Below are 16,731 nucleotides of genomic sequence, written 5' to 3' on the forward strand. Positions count from 1 at the left end.
GAAAATACACTGAAAAAACCCACTTTTTTCTACAACCATCTTCGAAATGCAACAGAAAGGTCCCAGTTCTAGCCATCACTCTGGTTCTAATTCCGATGGTGTCCACAAGATGGCAGCAGTGTAAGTGCAACATTTCAGATGGATAACTTGAAGTATAAACAAACTACATGACATTTAGTGTGAAGTCACCCAGGTACATTTGGGCAAGGAGACATTTGCATCCGTATCAAATTTTTCTGCAAGAATATCATCAAATCTGTATACTTGGACTTTGATTTAGCTTTTCTAGTATTAGTAGTCATATTATAAGTTCAACATTTGCAAAACAACCAGTTTTCATAACTTCATAACTCTCCATATTCTTGTAATATTTGTCCAAAAGGAAAAGGCATGCTGTCACACAAGGTTACTCCGGATACTCCCGTAAAGCCTAGCTCATTGGCTATCTAGTTAGCTTTGTTTGACCCCGAAATGTAATTGACGTCAATATAGACAACTTGAAATAACATACAAACAATGTACTTTAACACATTTACAAGCCATGGTTCTCAAAGTTTAGAGAACCATAGTGTATCAAAGACACAGCAACATCCAACAATCACATTACACTGGCTTTACATCCATTCAAGAATCAACCCCGCTAGCTCCGAATAAGTAGAAGGATGGGAATGAATCTCTGTAACATCTTACATTTGTGTGAATTGTCATTTTTTATTGTGTTGGCTAAAGCATTGTACAGCAGATAAAATGCACAAAATAAGTAATACTTCTGGTGAGGAGCACCATAGCTTACGATAGACCTGGAGTGGAGTTCCTCTTGAAAGGCAATTTGCGTATGGAAATATAACACACATTTAATAGGTACATTTTTACATTTTTGTAGGTATGACGTGAATGAGGCAATGGTAAAGAAATGCATTCATTTCAGGGAAACTGAAAATGGGAATCCAATTTGAGGATGTAAGAGAGGGTTGGATTATGGAAAGTTTCAATCTTTAGCCTCAAAATTGACCTCACCTTCAGCTGATTCCCAGAAGGACCTCCCAAAGTAGCTTCATTCAGATTGGTTGAGCAAACCATTGTAAAGAAATGCTTCTTAACCTCTGTAATGTCTGATGCTTTTGATATGAAAGTGTCCATCAAAGCCTGAGCTGGTTGTTTCAGGAGCAGTGTGAAAATAGATGATGCTACTGTGTGGGAAGGTATGTTATTTTCGGTCACCCCAGGAGATCGCAGTGGCCAACTCTGTAACGATACGCCAATGTGGCACCTTAATCCCCCAACAGTCAGAACAGTCCCCTCCCCCAACACGGTGGTTTGTGGTTGAGAGTCTGCTTGCTCTGTCTTTCTACCTGACAAAAAACAAGAGTATGCTGACATTTCTCTCCCCACAGTTTCATTTACAAGAAGAGTAACTGAAACAGGTTTGAGGACATCTGCATGGAACAGTGTTAACAGTCCAGCAAACCCACGTCTCCTTGGCTATACGCAGACGGATCAACCCTGGATAACCACCTGTTTGGACACTTTACACACTAACTCCCTCAGGGGGTTGTTGAGGTGATGGAGGCAAAGGAACACTGGTCCCTGCCAAGGTTTCTGGTTCTTGCTATGGTAATAGCTCAAGGTACTATTATATTTCTCTCTACTCAGCGGCTTTCAGTGGCTCTTGGCTCAGTATCAGTTCTTTTCAGCTTATCTCTGTAGTGATACCCTTGTCATACTGCCAAAACCATAAGAGAACGCTAAAATGCATTTACTGTGATCAAGGTGTGACAATGCGGAAGCTTTTGGTTAGCTTGTGACAGCGCTGCTACTGTAAATGATCTGTACAGAACTACAGCTGAAATATGTGTAGAATTTATTTCACACTGATAGTTACAATTATATTTCTATCTCATTTTTGAAATACTCATTTGGGGATGCTTATGCAAAGTAACATCTAATGTGATATAATGAATAGTAAATGCAAAGTAACATCTAATGTGATATAATGAATAGTAAATTCCACTCATAATATACAGTGCCCTCCATAATTATTGGGACAGTGAAGCATTTTTTCTTCTTTTGGGTCTTTACTTCAAAAGTTTGGATTTGAAATCAAACAATGACTGAGGTTAAAGTGCAGACTGTCAGCTTTAATTTGAGGGTATTTTCATCCATATCGTGTGAACCGTTAAGAAATTACAGAACTTTTTGTACATAGTGTGCCTCTACAAACCTGTTGGATGCATTTGCTGTTTGTTTTGGTTGTGTTTCAGATTATTTTTACCATTCATTTCTATTGGGGGTCTATGTCCAAAAAGTTCTGTAATTTCTAAACGGTTCACACAATATCAATCAAAATACCCTCAAATTAAAGCTGACAATCTGCACTTTAACCTCAGTCATTGTATAATTCCAAATGCAAAGTGCTGAAATACAGACCCCAAAATAACAAAACATGCTTGACTGTCCCAATAATTACGGAGGGGATATTCAGTTTAACTCTACCCTCTTTGGTGAGAGCAAATAAGTTGAAGACATACTACTGAAAAGGACAGCAACTCATAATTTCTCTCTTCATTTAAACACTCTTTTTACATTTCTTAATAAAGGGACAACTTGTAAATGTCTTTCTAGTCCTCAATGCTACAAGAAAACTGAAAAAGCTACCACCTATACGTGTGAATGGACGTCTGGGTCTATGCAAAATGCCACCTATGAGCTTTTTTACAAGTAAGTTAGCTATGCATGGTTGTGCACTTTCCATAAGTCACACAGACAGAGACCTCAAACTCAGTGTGTTATTAGTATGCCTCCATGAACCTGGCAGGATCCAGTTTGCTATTACAGTGCATTCGGAAATATTCAGACCCCTTGACTTTTTCCACATTTTGTTACGTTACAGCCTTATTCGAAAATGTATTAAATCATGTTTGTCCTCACCAATCTACACACAATACCCAATGATGACAAAGTGAAAAAAAAATGTTTTTTTAAATGTTAGCAAATTTATAAAAAATTGAAAATAGAAACCTTATTTACATAAGTATTCAGACCCTTTGCTATGAGACTCGAAATTGAGCTCAGGTGCATCCTGTTTTCATTGATCATCCTTGAGATGTTTCTACAACTTGGAGTCCACCTATGGTAAATTCAATTGATTAGACATGATTTGGGAAGGCACACACCTGTCTATATAAAGGTCCCACAGTTGATAGTGCATGTCAGAGTAAAAACCAAGCCATGAGGTCGAAGGAATTCTCCATACAGGATTTTGTGGCCTCCATCATTCTTAAATGGAAGAAGTTTGGAACCACCAAGACTCTTCCTAGAGCTGGCCGCCCGGCCAAACTGGACATTTGGGGAGAAGAGTCTTAGTCAGGGAGTTGACCAAGAACCCAATGGTCAATCGGACAGAGCTCCAGAGTTCCTCTGTGGAGATGGGAACCTTCCAGAAGAACAACTCTGCAGCACTCTACTAATCAGGCCTTTATGGTAGAGTGGCCAGGCTGAAGCCACTTCTCAGTAAAAGGCACATGACTGCTTACTTGGAGTTTGCCAAAAGGCACCTAAAGGACTCTCAGACCATGAGAAACAAGATTCTCTGGTCTGATGAAACCAAGAATGAACTCTTTGACCTGAATGCAAAGTGTCAAGTCTGGAAGAAACATGGCACCATCCCCAGGGTGAAGCATGTTGGTGGCAGCATCATGCTGTGGGGATGTTTTTCAGCGGCAGGGACTGGGAGACTAGTTAGGATTGAGGAAAAGATTAACGGAGAGATCCTTAATGAAAACCTGCTCAGGACCTCAGACTGGGGTGAAGGTTCACCTTCCAACAGGACAACAACCCTAAGCATACAGCTAAGACAACGTAGGAGTGGCTTTGGGACAAGTCTCTGAATGTCCTTGAGTGGCCCAGCCAGAGCCCGGACTTGAACATCTCTGGAGATACCTGAACATAGCTGTGAAGCGACACTCTCCATCCAACCTGACAAAGCTTGAGAGTATATGCAGTGAAGAATGGGAGAAATTCCCTAAATACAGTTGTGCCAAGCTTGTAGCATCATACCCAAGAAGATTTGATGCTGTAATCGCTGCCAAAGGTGCTCCAACAAAGTAGTGATATTTTTGTTTTTTATTTATACATTTCTAAAAACCTGTTTTTGCTTTGTCATTATGGGGTGTTGTGCATAGATTGATGAAATATAACAATTTAATCCATTTTAGAATAAGGCTGTAGCGTAACAACGTGGAAAAAGTCTAGGGGTCTGAATACTTTCCGAATGCACTGTATGTCAGAGACCTCTGACTTAGTTACTTTATGCTATGACAACAAGTGTTGTGAAATGTGAGTGTGTGTGCACGTTATGTGGACTGGTAGATAAAGCAAGGCTGACAGTGTGAAGACAGTTAATCCTCAAGCACAAGGCACAATAAACTGTAGTATATCCCCAATCAATAAACTATTCATCCTTTTCTGTTTCTGAAATGCATATATTATTATTTGACCCTGCTGGTCATCTATGAATGTTTGAACATCTTGGCCATGTTCTGTTATAATCTCCAGCCAGCACAGCCAGAAGAGGACTGGCCACTCCTCAGAGCCTGGTTTCTTCCTAGGTTCCTGCCATTCTAGGGAGTTTTTCCTACCTACCGTGCTTCTACATCTGCATTGCTTGCTGTTTGGGGGTTTAGGCTGGGTTTCTGTATAGCACTTTGTGAAATCGGCTGATGTAAAAAAAGGCTTTATTACTACATTTGATTGATTTGATATCTGTTTAGTGTGTGTGTACCAACTGTTGCTGTCATCCTTAATGTTTTCAGGCGCTCCAATTCTACGGAAAATAAAAAATCATTGGGCAAAAATCAGCAGAGCTATATCTTTGTGAATGACGATAAAGTGCTCGAAAAAGTGCCCGTGGATCTATGGGTGGTTGCTTATATGGGCAACTGGAGCTGCCAGTCACTCAGTACCTCTGTTCGACTTAATGAAAGTGGTAAAAAAAACTTTTTTTATTCACAAGATTCTGTTTTTCTATGTAAAATACAGGCTAAGTAATACAAAATGCAGACAGTCAAAACATTAAACTCAAAACACATCTTCCAGATAGCCTTGGGTGCCTGATTGACTTTCCTACCCGCCATGTCTTTCCAGTAGCCCTACGTGATCTGTCCTGTTTCATCTGGTCCTTTTAATTGCACTATTGATTGATGCACTTGATTTTATGATTTGATGTACTGCACTAGATTCTCTGTAGGCCTACTTTTAATGTAAGGCATCTGCCAAATGAAAAGTACTATTATTATTAAGAATCCACAAAGGACTTCACATGAATAACCATGGTATGATTTTAATCCCAAGAGTCATATTGTAATCCTTGTTAAGGTATAACGTTTTGTTATTTCCCTGCAGTTAAGTATGAAGCGCCCCAAAATATGTCTATGTCAAGATCCTCAAGTAATCTTACCCTCAGCTGGGTTAACAAGGAAGGTAATAAAGGCCATGCTCAAAGTGAACATTTTCCAAGATTCAAGAGTTTATAAGATATCAGATGAGATGTGTTACATTTCAAGTAACACCAGAGAAAAGAGGCTATGAGTCAAATAAAAATGTAGTCGTAAAGAAATGCAAACCATTCTTAAAGGACACTTTTGTCACAGAAGTGAAAAATCACATGCCGGAAGATGTTGTATTAGAGGTCAAGTTCAGCACATTAGAGAAAACCTCCGGGGTATGGGTAAGATCTCTTCTTTTCCTTGCAACAATGCTTCCATTCATTGTTTTCTTATTTTCTGATGATTAGTATTTTTGCCTTAATTAATTTTATATTTTCTCTGTTGGTTTAGAACACAACTGAAACAGAAGTCAAACAAGGTGAGCTACTTTCAGTTTCACTAAGCTCTTTTGAGAAATAAGCATCCCTTTCTGGCATATCCGAAATGCAGTAGAGCGACAACACATTGTAATGTTTGTTTGGGTCTGAATAAAATTCAGCCCGAGTGTTCGAAACAGTGCAAAACTATCACTAGAGTGAGACTGTAAACCTGTGTTTGTCTGTACAGCCATGGTCACTCTGGAGATTCTCCAGAACCAACACATGTACCAACTGCAGGTCAGACAAAAGTCCAAGCATGTCAAACGTCCCCTGTGGAGCGACTGGACTCCAATCTTGGACGTTCCCACTGGTGAGCAATGGATATTTCACTGTAACACTCGCTGCAGCCGCCTACAGTCCAACTCATCAGGTTTAAGTGCTATTTGAAATCAGTCAATTCTGTTCTTACATATAGGCCTACTGCAGTAGATGATGTTCGGAAATAATGTCCGGTTCTTCAATTCATGAATTTCATTTTAATCTTCTATATTGTCTGAATTTTGAATTGACTGACTCTGCCCCAAGATAGAGACATTTTCCTGGCTTACCATTTCTGGTTGTAACTGTAATTTTGTTGCAGAAATCCAAAATGCCACAGAGGTTAAGTGGACAGTGGAGGATTTTAACAACGGTACCCGACTCCTCAATCTGACTTGGGGTGTAAGTTACAGAATGTTACACAGCGTTGAAAATTAAACAACATTCTAGAATCTGCTGATTACGATCAGGCTCAATTTGTGTTTTAAACAGCTGCATAACTTAATTTGTACCCGTGTCTTCCAGACACCACCTTATCCAGTCTCTGTGGGACAGGTGAATTACAACCTCTCTCTCCATATTTGGCCTTGCCAACTAAAGCGAAAGAACCACACCAATATCACTACCACTGAGTTTAGTGTTTATGTGACTTACTCTGCTGTCAGTGGTTACATTTTTGCCTTTAATAAGGTGGGAAAGTCATCGCAGACACATATCCTTGTCCCAGCAAAACATCTTACATATCCCAGGAAGTGTAAGTATGTGTGTGCGTTTGTGTGTGTGTGTTCGTTTGGGCTTTTGCTTCATTTATTTCTACACAATGATGTTCATTCCTTAAATCAACATTTTGTTATTTCATTTCCAATTAGCTTGGCCTGATGACAAACTCATCCCACGCAATTATAACCCTCGCCTTAAAAATTCCTGTCTGGAATGGTACAAGCTAACAGACGGAGAAACACAACCAGCCAAAGTGAATATATCAAAAATGATAAATGGAACAGTGGAGGAAACACTCAAATCTGTCAGACAAAGTAAGGGGGAACTTCACGAAAAGTATATATTTCTTAAGAATAAGAAATGTCTGTTCGTCTTACTGTGATAGACCAAGATATATAGTATCTCTCTTGAACTGAAGATAATGTCTGGTTTTGATTTTTAGAGATGGACGACTATGTACGTTACTTTTACCTCGTTCACAAACAAACTGATGGAAAGCCACAAACAACAGAAATGCGTCTCATGTACAAAAAAGAGGGTGGTAAGCAAAGCTCATATAAAAAAATCTAACTGTCACAGCAATGCTAGATGATGTAGTTCTTTACTACAAAATACTGTATACAGTATTTAACAGGAATATCTTTTTTCAGCAGCTAGTAAGGCACCTGAGGATTTCACTGTTAAAGTAGTAACCAACTCTGCAGTGCTGCATTGGAAACCTATTCCTGTGCAAGACCAGCAAGGCTTCCTTACACACTACGAAGTCTGCTACACAAGAAGCCAAAATAATGGGGCCCACATTGAAATAAAAAGTAAAGTTATCCTCCTAACTAGATGAGTTAATGCTCTGTGGTGAACATGTGTAATTGTGTAATGAATGAATTAAAATAGTATTTACAGCACCAGTCAAAAGTTTGGACATATCTACTCATTCAAGGTTCTCTTTATTTTTTACTATTTTCTACATTGTAGAATAATAGTGAAAGACATCAAAACTATGAAATAACACACATGGAATCATGTAGTAAACAAAAGTTAAACAATTAAAAATATATGTTGTATTTTAGATTATTCAAATTAGCCACCCTGTGTCTTGACAGTTTTGCACTCTCTTGGCATTCTCTTAACCAGCTTCACTTGGAATGCTTTTCCAAAGCTCTTGAAGGCGTTCCCACATATGCTGAGCACTTGTTGACTGCTTTTCCTTCACTCTGCGGTCCAACTCATCCCAAACCATCTCAATTGGGTTGAGGTTTGGTGATTGTGGAGGCCAGGTCATCTGATGCAGAACTCCATCACTCTCCTTCTTTGTCAAACAGCTCTTACACAGCTTGTAGGTGTGTTGGGTCATTGTCCTGTTGAAAAATAAATGATACAGTGCCTTGCGAAAGTATTCGGCCCCCTTGAACTTTGCGACCTTTTGCCACATTTCAGGCTTCAAACATAAAGATATAAAACTGTATTTTTTTGTGAAGAATCAACAACAAGTGGGACACAATCATGAAGTGGAACGACATTTATTGGATATTTCAAACTTTTTTAACAAATCAAAAACTGAAAAATTGGGCGTGCAAAATTATTCAGCCCCCTTAAGTTAATACTTTGTAGCGCCACCTTTTGCTGCGATTACAGCTGTAAGTCGCTTGGGGTATGTCTCTATCAGTTTTGCACATCGAGAGACTGACATTTTTTCCCATTCCTCCTTGCAAAACAGCTCGAGCTCAGTGAGGTTGGATGGAGAGCATTTGTGAACAGCAGTTTTCAGTTCTTTCCACAGATTCTCGATTGGATTCAGGTCTGGACTTTGACTTGGCCATTCTAACACCTGGATATGTTTATTTTTGAACCATTCCATTGTAGATTTTGCTTTATGTTTTGGATCATTGTCTTGTTGGAAGACAAATCTCCGTCCCAGTCTCAGGTCTTTTGCAGACTCCATCAGGTTTTCTTCCAGAATGGTCCTGTATTTGGCTCCATCCATCTTCCCATCAATTTTAACCATCTTCCCTGTCCCTGCTGAAGAAAAGCAGGCCCAAACCATGATGCTGCCACCACCATGTTTGACAGTGGGGATGGTGTGTTCAGCTGTGTTGCTTTTACGCCAAACATAACGTTTTGCATTGTTGCCAAAAAGTTCAATTTTGGTTTCATCTGACCAGAGCACCTTCTTCCACATGTTTGGTGTGTCTCCCAGGTGGCTTGTGGCAAACTTTAAACGACACTTTTTATGGATATCTTTAAGAAATGGCTTTCTTCTTGCCACTCTTCCATAAAGGCCAGATTTGTGCAATATACGACTGATTGTTGTCCTATGGACAGAGTCTCCCACCTCAGCTGTAGATCTCTGCAGTTCATCCAGAGTGATCATGGGCCTCTTGGCTGCATCTCTGATCAGTCTTCTCCTTGTATGAGCTGAAAGTTTAGAGGGACGGCCAGGTCTTAGTAGATTTGCAGTGGTCTGATACTCCTTCCATTTCAATATTATCGCTTTGCACAGTGCTCCTTGGGATGTTTAAAGCTTGGGAAATCTTTTTGTATCCAAATCCGGCTTTAAACTTCTTCACAACAGTATCTCGGACCTGCCTGGTGTGTTCCTTGTTCTTCATGATGCTCTCTGCGCTTTTAACGGACCTCTGAGACTATCACAGTGCAGGTGCATTTATACGGAGACTTGATTACACACAGGTGGATTGTATTTATCATCATTAGTCATTTAGGTCAACATTGGATCATTCAGAGATCCTCACTGAACTTCTGGAGAGAGTTTGCTGCACTGAAAGTAAAGGGGCTGAATAATTTTGCACGCCCAATTTTTCAGTTTTTGATTTGTTAAAAAAGTTTGAAATATCCAATAAATGTCGTTCCACTTCATGATTGTGTCCCACTTGTTGTTGATTCTTCACAAAAAAAATACAGTTTTATATCTTTATGTTTGAAGCCTGAAATGTGGCAAAAGGTCGCAAAGTTCAAGGGGGCCGAATACTTTCGCAAGGCACTGTAGTCCCACTAAGTGTAAATCAGATGGTATGGCGTATCGCTGCAGACTGCTGTGGTAGCCATGCTGGTTAAGTGTGCCTTGAATTATAAATACATCACTGACAGTGTCACCAGCAAAGCACCCCCACACCATCACACCTCCTCCTCCATGCTTCACGTTGGGAACCACACATGCGGAGGTCCGTTCACCTACTCTGCGTCTCACAAAGACACGACGGTTGGAAGCAAAAATCTCAAATTTGGACTCATCAGACCAAAGGACAGATTTCCACCGGTCTAATGTCTATGGCTCGTGTTCCTTGGCCCAAGCAAGTCTCTTCTTTTTCTTATTGGTGTCCTTTAAAAGTGGTTTATTTGCAACAATTCAACCATGAAGGCCTGATTCACACAGTCTCCTCTGAACAGTTGATGTTGAGATGTGTCTGCTACTTGAACTCTGTGAAACGTTTATTTGGGCTGCAATCTGAGGTGCAGTTAACTCTAATGAACTTATCCTCTGCAGCAGAGGTAACTCTGGGTCTTCCTTTCCTGTGACGGTCCTCATGAGAGACAGTTTCATCATAGCGCATGTTGGTTTTTGCGACTGCACTTGAAGAAACGTTCAAACTTCTTGACATTTTCCTAATTGACTCACCTTCATGTCTTAAAATAATGATGGACTGTCATTTCTCTTTTCTTATTTGACCTGTTCTTGCCATAATATGGATTTGGTATTTTACTAAATAGGGCTATCTTCTGTATACCAACACTACCTTGTCACAACACAACTGATTGTCTCAAACGCATTAAGAAGGAAAGAAATTCCACAAATTAACTTTTAACAAGGCACACCTGTTAATTGAAATGCATTTGCGCAGACTACCTCATGAAGCTGATTGAAAGAATGCCAAGAGTGTGCAAAGCTGTCATCAAAGGAAAGGGTGGCTCCTTTGAATAATCTCAAATATAAAATATATTTTGATTTGTATAACACTTTTGGTTACTACATGATTCCATGTGTGTTATTTCATAGTTGATGTCTTCACTATTATTCTACAATGTAGAAAATAGTAAAAAAAATAAAAACCCTTGAATGTGTAAGTGTGTCCAAACTTTTGACTTATAAATATTAATATCACATTTCTGTCTCTTATCAGAGTGTCACAACATTTCAGCATCAAAAACAGAGTACCTTATTCAAAACCTGACACCTGAGTCCGACTACAATATCTATCTTGCTGGAGCAACAGCTGCAGGCTCAGGACGAAATATATCTATCCATATCTTGACAAAGCCTCAACACAGGTCCATTACTGGTATGAATCAAGAAGATAGGAAGGATTTTTAATGGCACAGACTATACTAGACCAGAGAACAATCAAAATATTCAAACTATTTTGAAATAGAGAGTACATACATTCATGTTATGATTATATTTTATTTCAGTTGGGATTTTTACTATTCAAATGATTGACATGTGGATGCTGCCTGAATTATGTGTTCATACAGATTCAAGATGCTTAACACTAACAACTCACCAACATAAAATAATAAAATAATCTTCTTTATCTTCTCCAATAAGGCTGGATGATAGCTGGCAGAATTGTTTTAATTGCAATATTAATAACAATATGCTTATTTATCATCAAGAGGTGAGCTGATATATATATATTTTTACAACACATCTTCAGGACTAGCAAGAAAACCTGGTCTATCCGGGATGAATATTGTTCATTTTATAAAAACATCAACAAGATTTCACACATCATACTAAACAGCATCTTTACCTTTATTCTAATTGTCAGACATAAAAGCAAGATCTTCCCACCAATACCACGTCCTATGGTCGCAGAGTCCAAGAACTATCGAGCGAGTACTCAGGTAAGATTCAATTAACAATTTACATATTTAGGATTGTGTTCTTACTTTTCTGTGCAGAACTCCACATTTTCCATAAATATAAAAAAGGTTGGACTGTGCTAGTGTCAGAATATATGCATCACATTATTGATACAAAACAGAATTTAAAGTAGACACTTATCACATGACATGCTCTGTTCTTTTACATAAAATCTAAAATGATAGAGTAATGCTATAGCCACGATTGATGCAAAAGTAGTGCAATGACTCGAGCCCTGTGAGACTGTAACCATAAAAGGTAAGGTTAGTGACTACAGCCATAGAGGTGCTTATGTCTATGTGAATTGGTGGGAGGAAAGCACCTGCTGAGCAAACAAAGCACAATCTGAGGAGAAACTGCCTTCTGCACTCAGTCGCCACAAACTTTCCATGCATTCAACAAACAATATTGCACCCCAAAATGTATTTAACAGCTGGTATAGAAACGAATGTGAATGAGGGAAACTTTCTTACGTTTAAATAATGCCTAACTGGTGCGTTATACTTGTAAAGCGTAACTAACTTGAACCTTTTGTCCAAGGCATGTACTGATACTGTTATCATTGAGACATTTGCCTGACTGTTCGAGTCCCTTCGAACCTGTGTAGCCAGAGTTCTGGTGAACTTGGGGCATCTCAAGTCAGGATTTGGTCTTGAATTGGAATGACTTGGTCTCAACAGGACATGTATGAGATTAAGGAAGAGGTGCATGAGCTGCAGCTACATGACAAGAGCAGCCAAGATCCCAACCCTGAGGAAGCCACTCTCCTGGAGGTGTGTGAAGACGAGAACGAGAAGAGCCTTGGAGACTCCAGCACACCAGATGGAGTCAGTGACCCACTGACCTCTGATTTTAAGGGCCAGGTGTTAAGTTTAGAAACCGCCGATCCAAGCCAAGGAGAGATTGACTGTGAAGTCACCATGCTGATGTATAGGAACGGTCTGGTCTTTGATATGAAGGCAGACTCCACCGAGGATGTCGGGACGCCACTGTAGACATCACTGCGGTAGCACTTACTTAAAGACTGTAATTAAAATGCATTATGGTGCATTATAAGACTTGTCATAACTTAATCATGCAAGACCCCCTTAACATGGTGTATTGTAGTTTCCTATTGATCCTGAGTAAATAACAGCCATTTTGAGTCAGTTGAGAAACATGACATAATATAAGTAAGCAATAAGGCCCGAGGGGATGTGGTATATGGCCAATACCATGGCTAAGAGCTGTTCTTAGGCATAACACAGCACCCTTAGCTATGGTACATTGGCCATATACCACAAACCCCTGAGGTGCCTTATTGCTATTATAAACTGGTTACTAAGATAATTAGAACAGTAAACAAGTAATTTTGTGTCATGCCCGTGGTTTTCAGCCAATCAGCATTCAGGGCTTGAACGACCAGGTTTATAATAATCCTTACAATAACACATTATAAAAGGTCCAAATCAAATCAAATCAAATTTATTTATATAGCCCTTCGTACATCAGCTGATATCTCAAAGTGCTGTACAGAAACCCAGCCTAAAACCCCAAACAGCAAGCAATGCAGGTGTAGAAGCATGGTGGCTAGGAAAAACTCCCTAGAAAGGCCAAAACCTAGGAAGAAACCTAGAGAGGAACCAGGCTATGTGGGGTGGCCAGTCCTCTTCTGGCTGTGCCGGGTGGAGATTATAACAGAACATGGCCAAGATGTTCAAATGTTCATAAATGACCAGCATGGTCGAATAATAATAAGGCAGAACAGTTGAAACTGGAGCAGCAGCATGGTTAGGTGGACTGGGGACAGCAAGGAGTCATCATGTCAGGTAGTCCTGGGGCATGGTCCTAGGGCTCAGGTTCTCCGAGAGAGAGAAAGAAAGAGAGAATTAAAGAGAGCATATGTGGGGTGGCCAGTCCTCTTCTGGCTGTGCCGGGTGGAGATTATAACAGAACATGGCCAAGATGTTCAAATGTTCATAAATGACCAGCATGGTCGAATAATAATAAGGCAGAACAGTTGAAACTGGAGCAGCAGCACGGCCAGGTGGACTGGGGACAGCAAGGAGTCATTATGTCAGGTAGTCCTGGGGCATGGTCCTAGGGCTCAGGTCCTCCGAGAGAGAGAAAGAAAGAGAGAAGGAGAGAATTAGAGAACGCACACTTAGATTCACACAGGACACCGAATAGGACAGGAGAAGTACTCCAGATATAACAAACTGACCCTAGCCCCCCGACACATAAACTACTGCAGCATAAATACTGGAGGCTGAGACAGGAGGGGTCAGGAGACACTGTGGCCCCATCCGAGGACACCCCCGGACAGGGCCAAACAGGAAGGACATATTCATACATGTTCATAACAACTTATAAAGAATTAGATCTACAGACTTTAAGTAAAGTGTTACCAATACTGCTAGGGCCTGTGACGGTGGCCTGGCTGGGCCGTTTAGCACTTTGCCTGTTCAAATGACCAGGATAATTCATTGACAGATTATTACTGTAGATGTAAATAGTTTGCATTGACGTGAGCGGCTTGAAAAAGTATTTTTTGTATATTATTTTATGTTATAGATGTACCTTGTTAGCAATAAGGACTGTGTTGATTTGTGTTGTCTTCTACAATGTAGAAATGCCTTGGAATAGTACTGAATAATAATTACTTTTATCATTATAATGTTATATTTAAAGGCCTTCTATAGTGAGTAAAAGTAAACCTTCTAAAGTGAGTAAGTAAAAATCATACAGGGGTAGTAGACAACAAGTGAAACTGAAGTGTGAACTTCCCTTGTAAGAACTTTTACTCAGTAGGCTAGACAGGAAGTGGTGAGACACAGAACACTGGCCTAAAACCAACCTATGTATGTACATTACCAGGATGACAATATTGCTGACTCATTCATGTTTATGGTTGTTAGTGTTTCATCTCAACCTACTTAAGAAATGGAAAATAAAATGTTTCTGATGACGGTGTTCACCTTCAAATTTTTTTTTTTTAAATGTTCTTTAAGGCGTGAATTCTGAATTCAGAGAATGGCATGTGTCTCAGAATGAATAGCTGTTTTAAAAGAACATCCAAATAGCATATTTAATCTCGTAGACCTGTGTATTTAACCACACATCAGATCAAGATGATAGTGTGTATATACACACTATCTATTGTGGGACAGATTCTGGTCAGATTTGGGTTACTATTGTGAACCACAAACATGGTACATTGAATCACAATGGAATCTAACCATAATGTTCACAGAAGTTAAAGCAAAAAGCATCACAATCATTAACGTTATGACAACGTTATGACAACGTTATGACAACGCGTAATATATTTGAACTACTGGTGTATTCATTGCCACTAAAGGGACCCATAGTATTAACAAATTGCAAACTTGAACCACAACAAGATCAGAAATGATTTTGAAATAAATGTTTACTGGGTTTTGATTGTGGATGTCTGGATGTGTTCAGATGGACATAGTTGTGTGGTGAACAAAATGTAATAAAATTCTGTTAATTCACTTTTTTCAGGCTTGATAGCAACCTGTCCACATACACAGTGCCTATCAAGTTCAAGTTTATTTTGTCACATGTACAGTAATGAAATGCACAACTTGCACGCCCTACCCAACAGTGCAGTATTCAATACAAAAAAGGAAAGGATAGATAATAATCAAATATATAAAAACCATGAGAAAAAAGAGAGGAAGCCATATACAGGGTCAGTGTGCAGGGATACTGGAGTATTGAGGTAGATGTAAATATGTAGGCAGCCATTAGGAGAAAGTGACTGGTAACAGCATTAATAATAATAACAATAGTAAACAGCATAGCTGCAGCATAAGGGTAGCCTAGTGGTTAGAGTGTTGGACTAGTAACCGGAAGGTTGCGAGTTCAAACCCCCGAGCTGACAAGGTACAAATCTGTCGTTCTGCCCCTGAACAGGCAGTTAACCCACTGTTCCCAGGCCGTCATTGAAAATAAGAATTTGTTCTTAACTGACTTGCCTGGTTAAATAAAGGTAAAATAAATAAAAAAAGTGGTGAGTGGGGGCCTGCGTGGTGGTGAGAGTGTCTACGTAAGTGTGAGTGTGTGGGTGAGTGTGTCTACGTGAGTGAGAGTGTGTGGGTGAGTGTCTATGTAAGTGTGTCTACATGAGTGTGTGGGTGAGTGTCTATGTAAGTGTGTCTACATGAGTGTGTGGGCGAGTGTCTATGTAAGTGTGAGTGTGTGGGTGAGTGTGTCTACGTGAGTGAGAGTGTGTGGGTGAGGGTCTATGTAAGTGTCTACATGAGTGTGTGGGTGAGTGTCTATGTAAGTGTGAGTGTGTGGGTGAGTGTGTCTACGTGTGGGTGAGTGTCAGTGTAAGAGTAATAGGTGGATGGATATACAGTGCCTTGCGAAAGTATTCGGCCCCCTTGAACTTTGCGACCTTTTGCCACATTTCAGGCTTCAAACATAAAGATATAAAACTGTATTTTTTTGTGAAGAATCAACAACAAGTGGGACACAATCATGAAGTGGAACGACATTTATTGGATATTTCAAACTTTTTTAACAAATCAAAAACTGAAAAATTGGGCGTGCAAAATTATTCAGCCCCTTTACTTTCAGTGCAGCAAACTCTCTCCAGAAGTTCAGTGAGGATCTCTGAATGATCCAATGTTGACCTAAATGACTAATGATGATAAATACAATCCACCTGTGTGTAATCAAGTCTCCGTATAAATGCACCTGCACTGTGATAGTCTCAGAGGTCCGTTAAAAGCGCAGAGAGCATCATGAAGAACAAGGAACACACCAGGCAGGTCCGAGATACTGTTGAGAAGAAGTTTAAAGCCGGATTTGGATACAAAAAGATTTCCCAAGCTTTAAACATCCCAAGGAGCACTGTGCAAGCGATAATATTGAAATGGAAGGAGTATCAGACCACTGCAAATCTACCAAGACCTGGCCGTCCCTCTAAACTTTCAGCTCATACAAGGAGAAGACTGATCAGAGATGCAGCCAAGAGACCCATGATCACTCTGGATGAACT

The 16,731-nt window shown here is 39.8% G+C and overlaps 1 protein-coding gene across 1 annotated transcript; it reads left to right on the forward strand.

Moving 5' to 3' along the window:
- The first annotated feature begins 1,337 nt into the window (after window positions 1-1,337).
- Window positions 1,338-13,245, forward strand: LOC110493709 (interleukin-6 receptor subunit beta). Its single transcript, XM_021568167.2, has 16 exons — window positions 1,338-1,627; window positions 2,598-2,718; window positions 4,812-4,984; window positions 5,401-5,478; window positions 5,649-5,725; window positions 5,835-5,862; window positions 6,051-6,173; window positions 6,444-6,523; window positions 6,647-6,875; window positions 6,991-7,155; window positions 7,284-7,382; window positions 7,492-7,653; window positions 10,975-11,133; window positions 11,400-11,469; window positions 11,623-11,698; window positions 12,398-13,245. Exons 1-16 carry the CDS (start codon window positions 1,564-1,566, stop codon window positions 12,710-12,712), a joined length of 2,019 nt encoding a protein of 672 aa, XP_021423842.2. The 5' UTR covers window positions 1,338-1,563; the 3' UTR covers window positions 12,713-13,245.
- Window positions 13,246-16,731: the final 3,486 nt, after the last annotated feature.

The sequence above is a fragment of the Oncorhynchus mykiss genome, chromosome 1, assembly GCF_013265735.2.
Source record: "Oncorhynchus mykiss isolate Arlee chromosome 1, USDA_OmykA_1.1, whole genome shotgun sequence".
Lineage (NCBI taxonomy): Eukaryota > Metazoa > Chordata > Actinopteri > Salmoniformes > Salmonidae > Oncorhynchus > Oncorhynchus mykiss.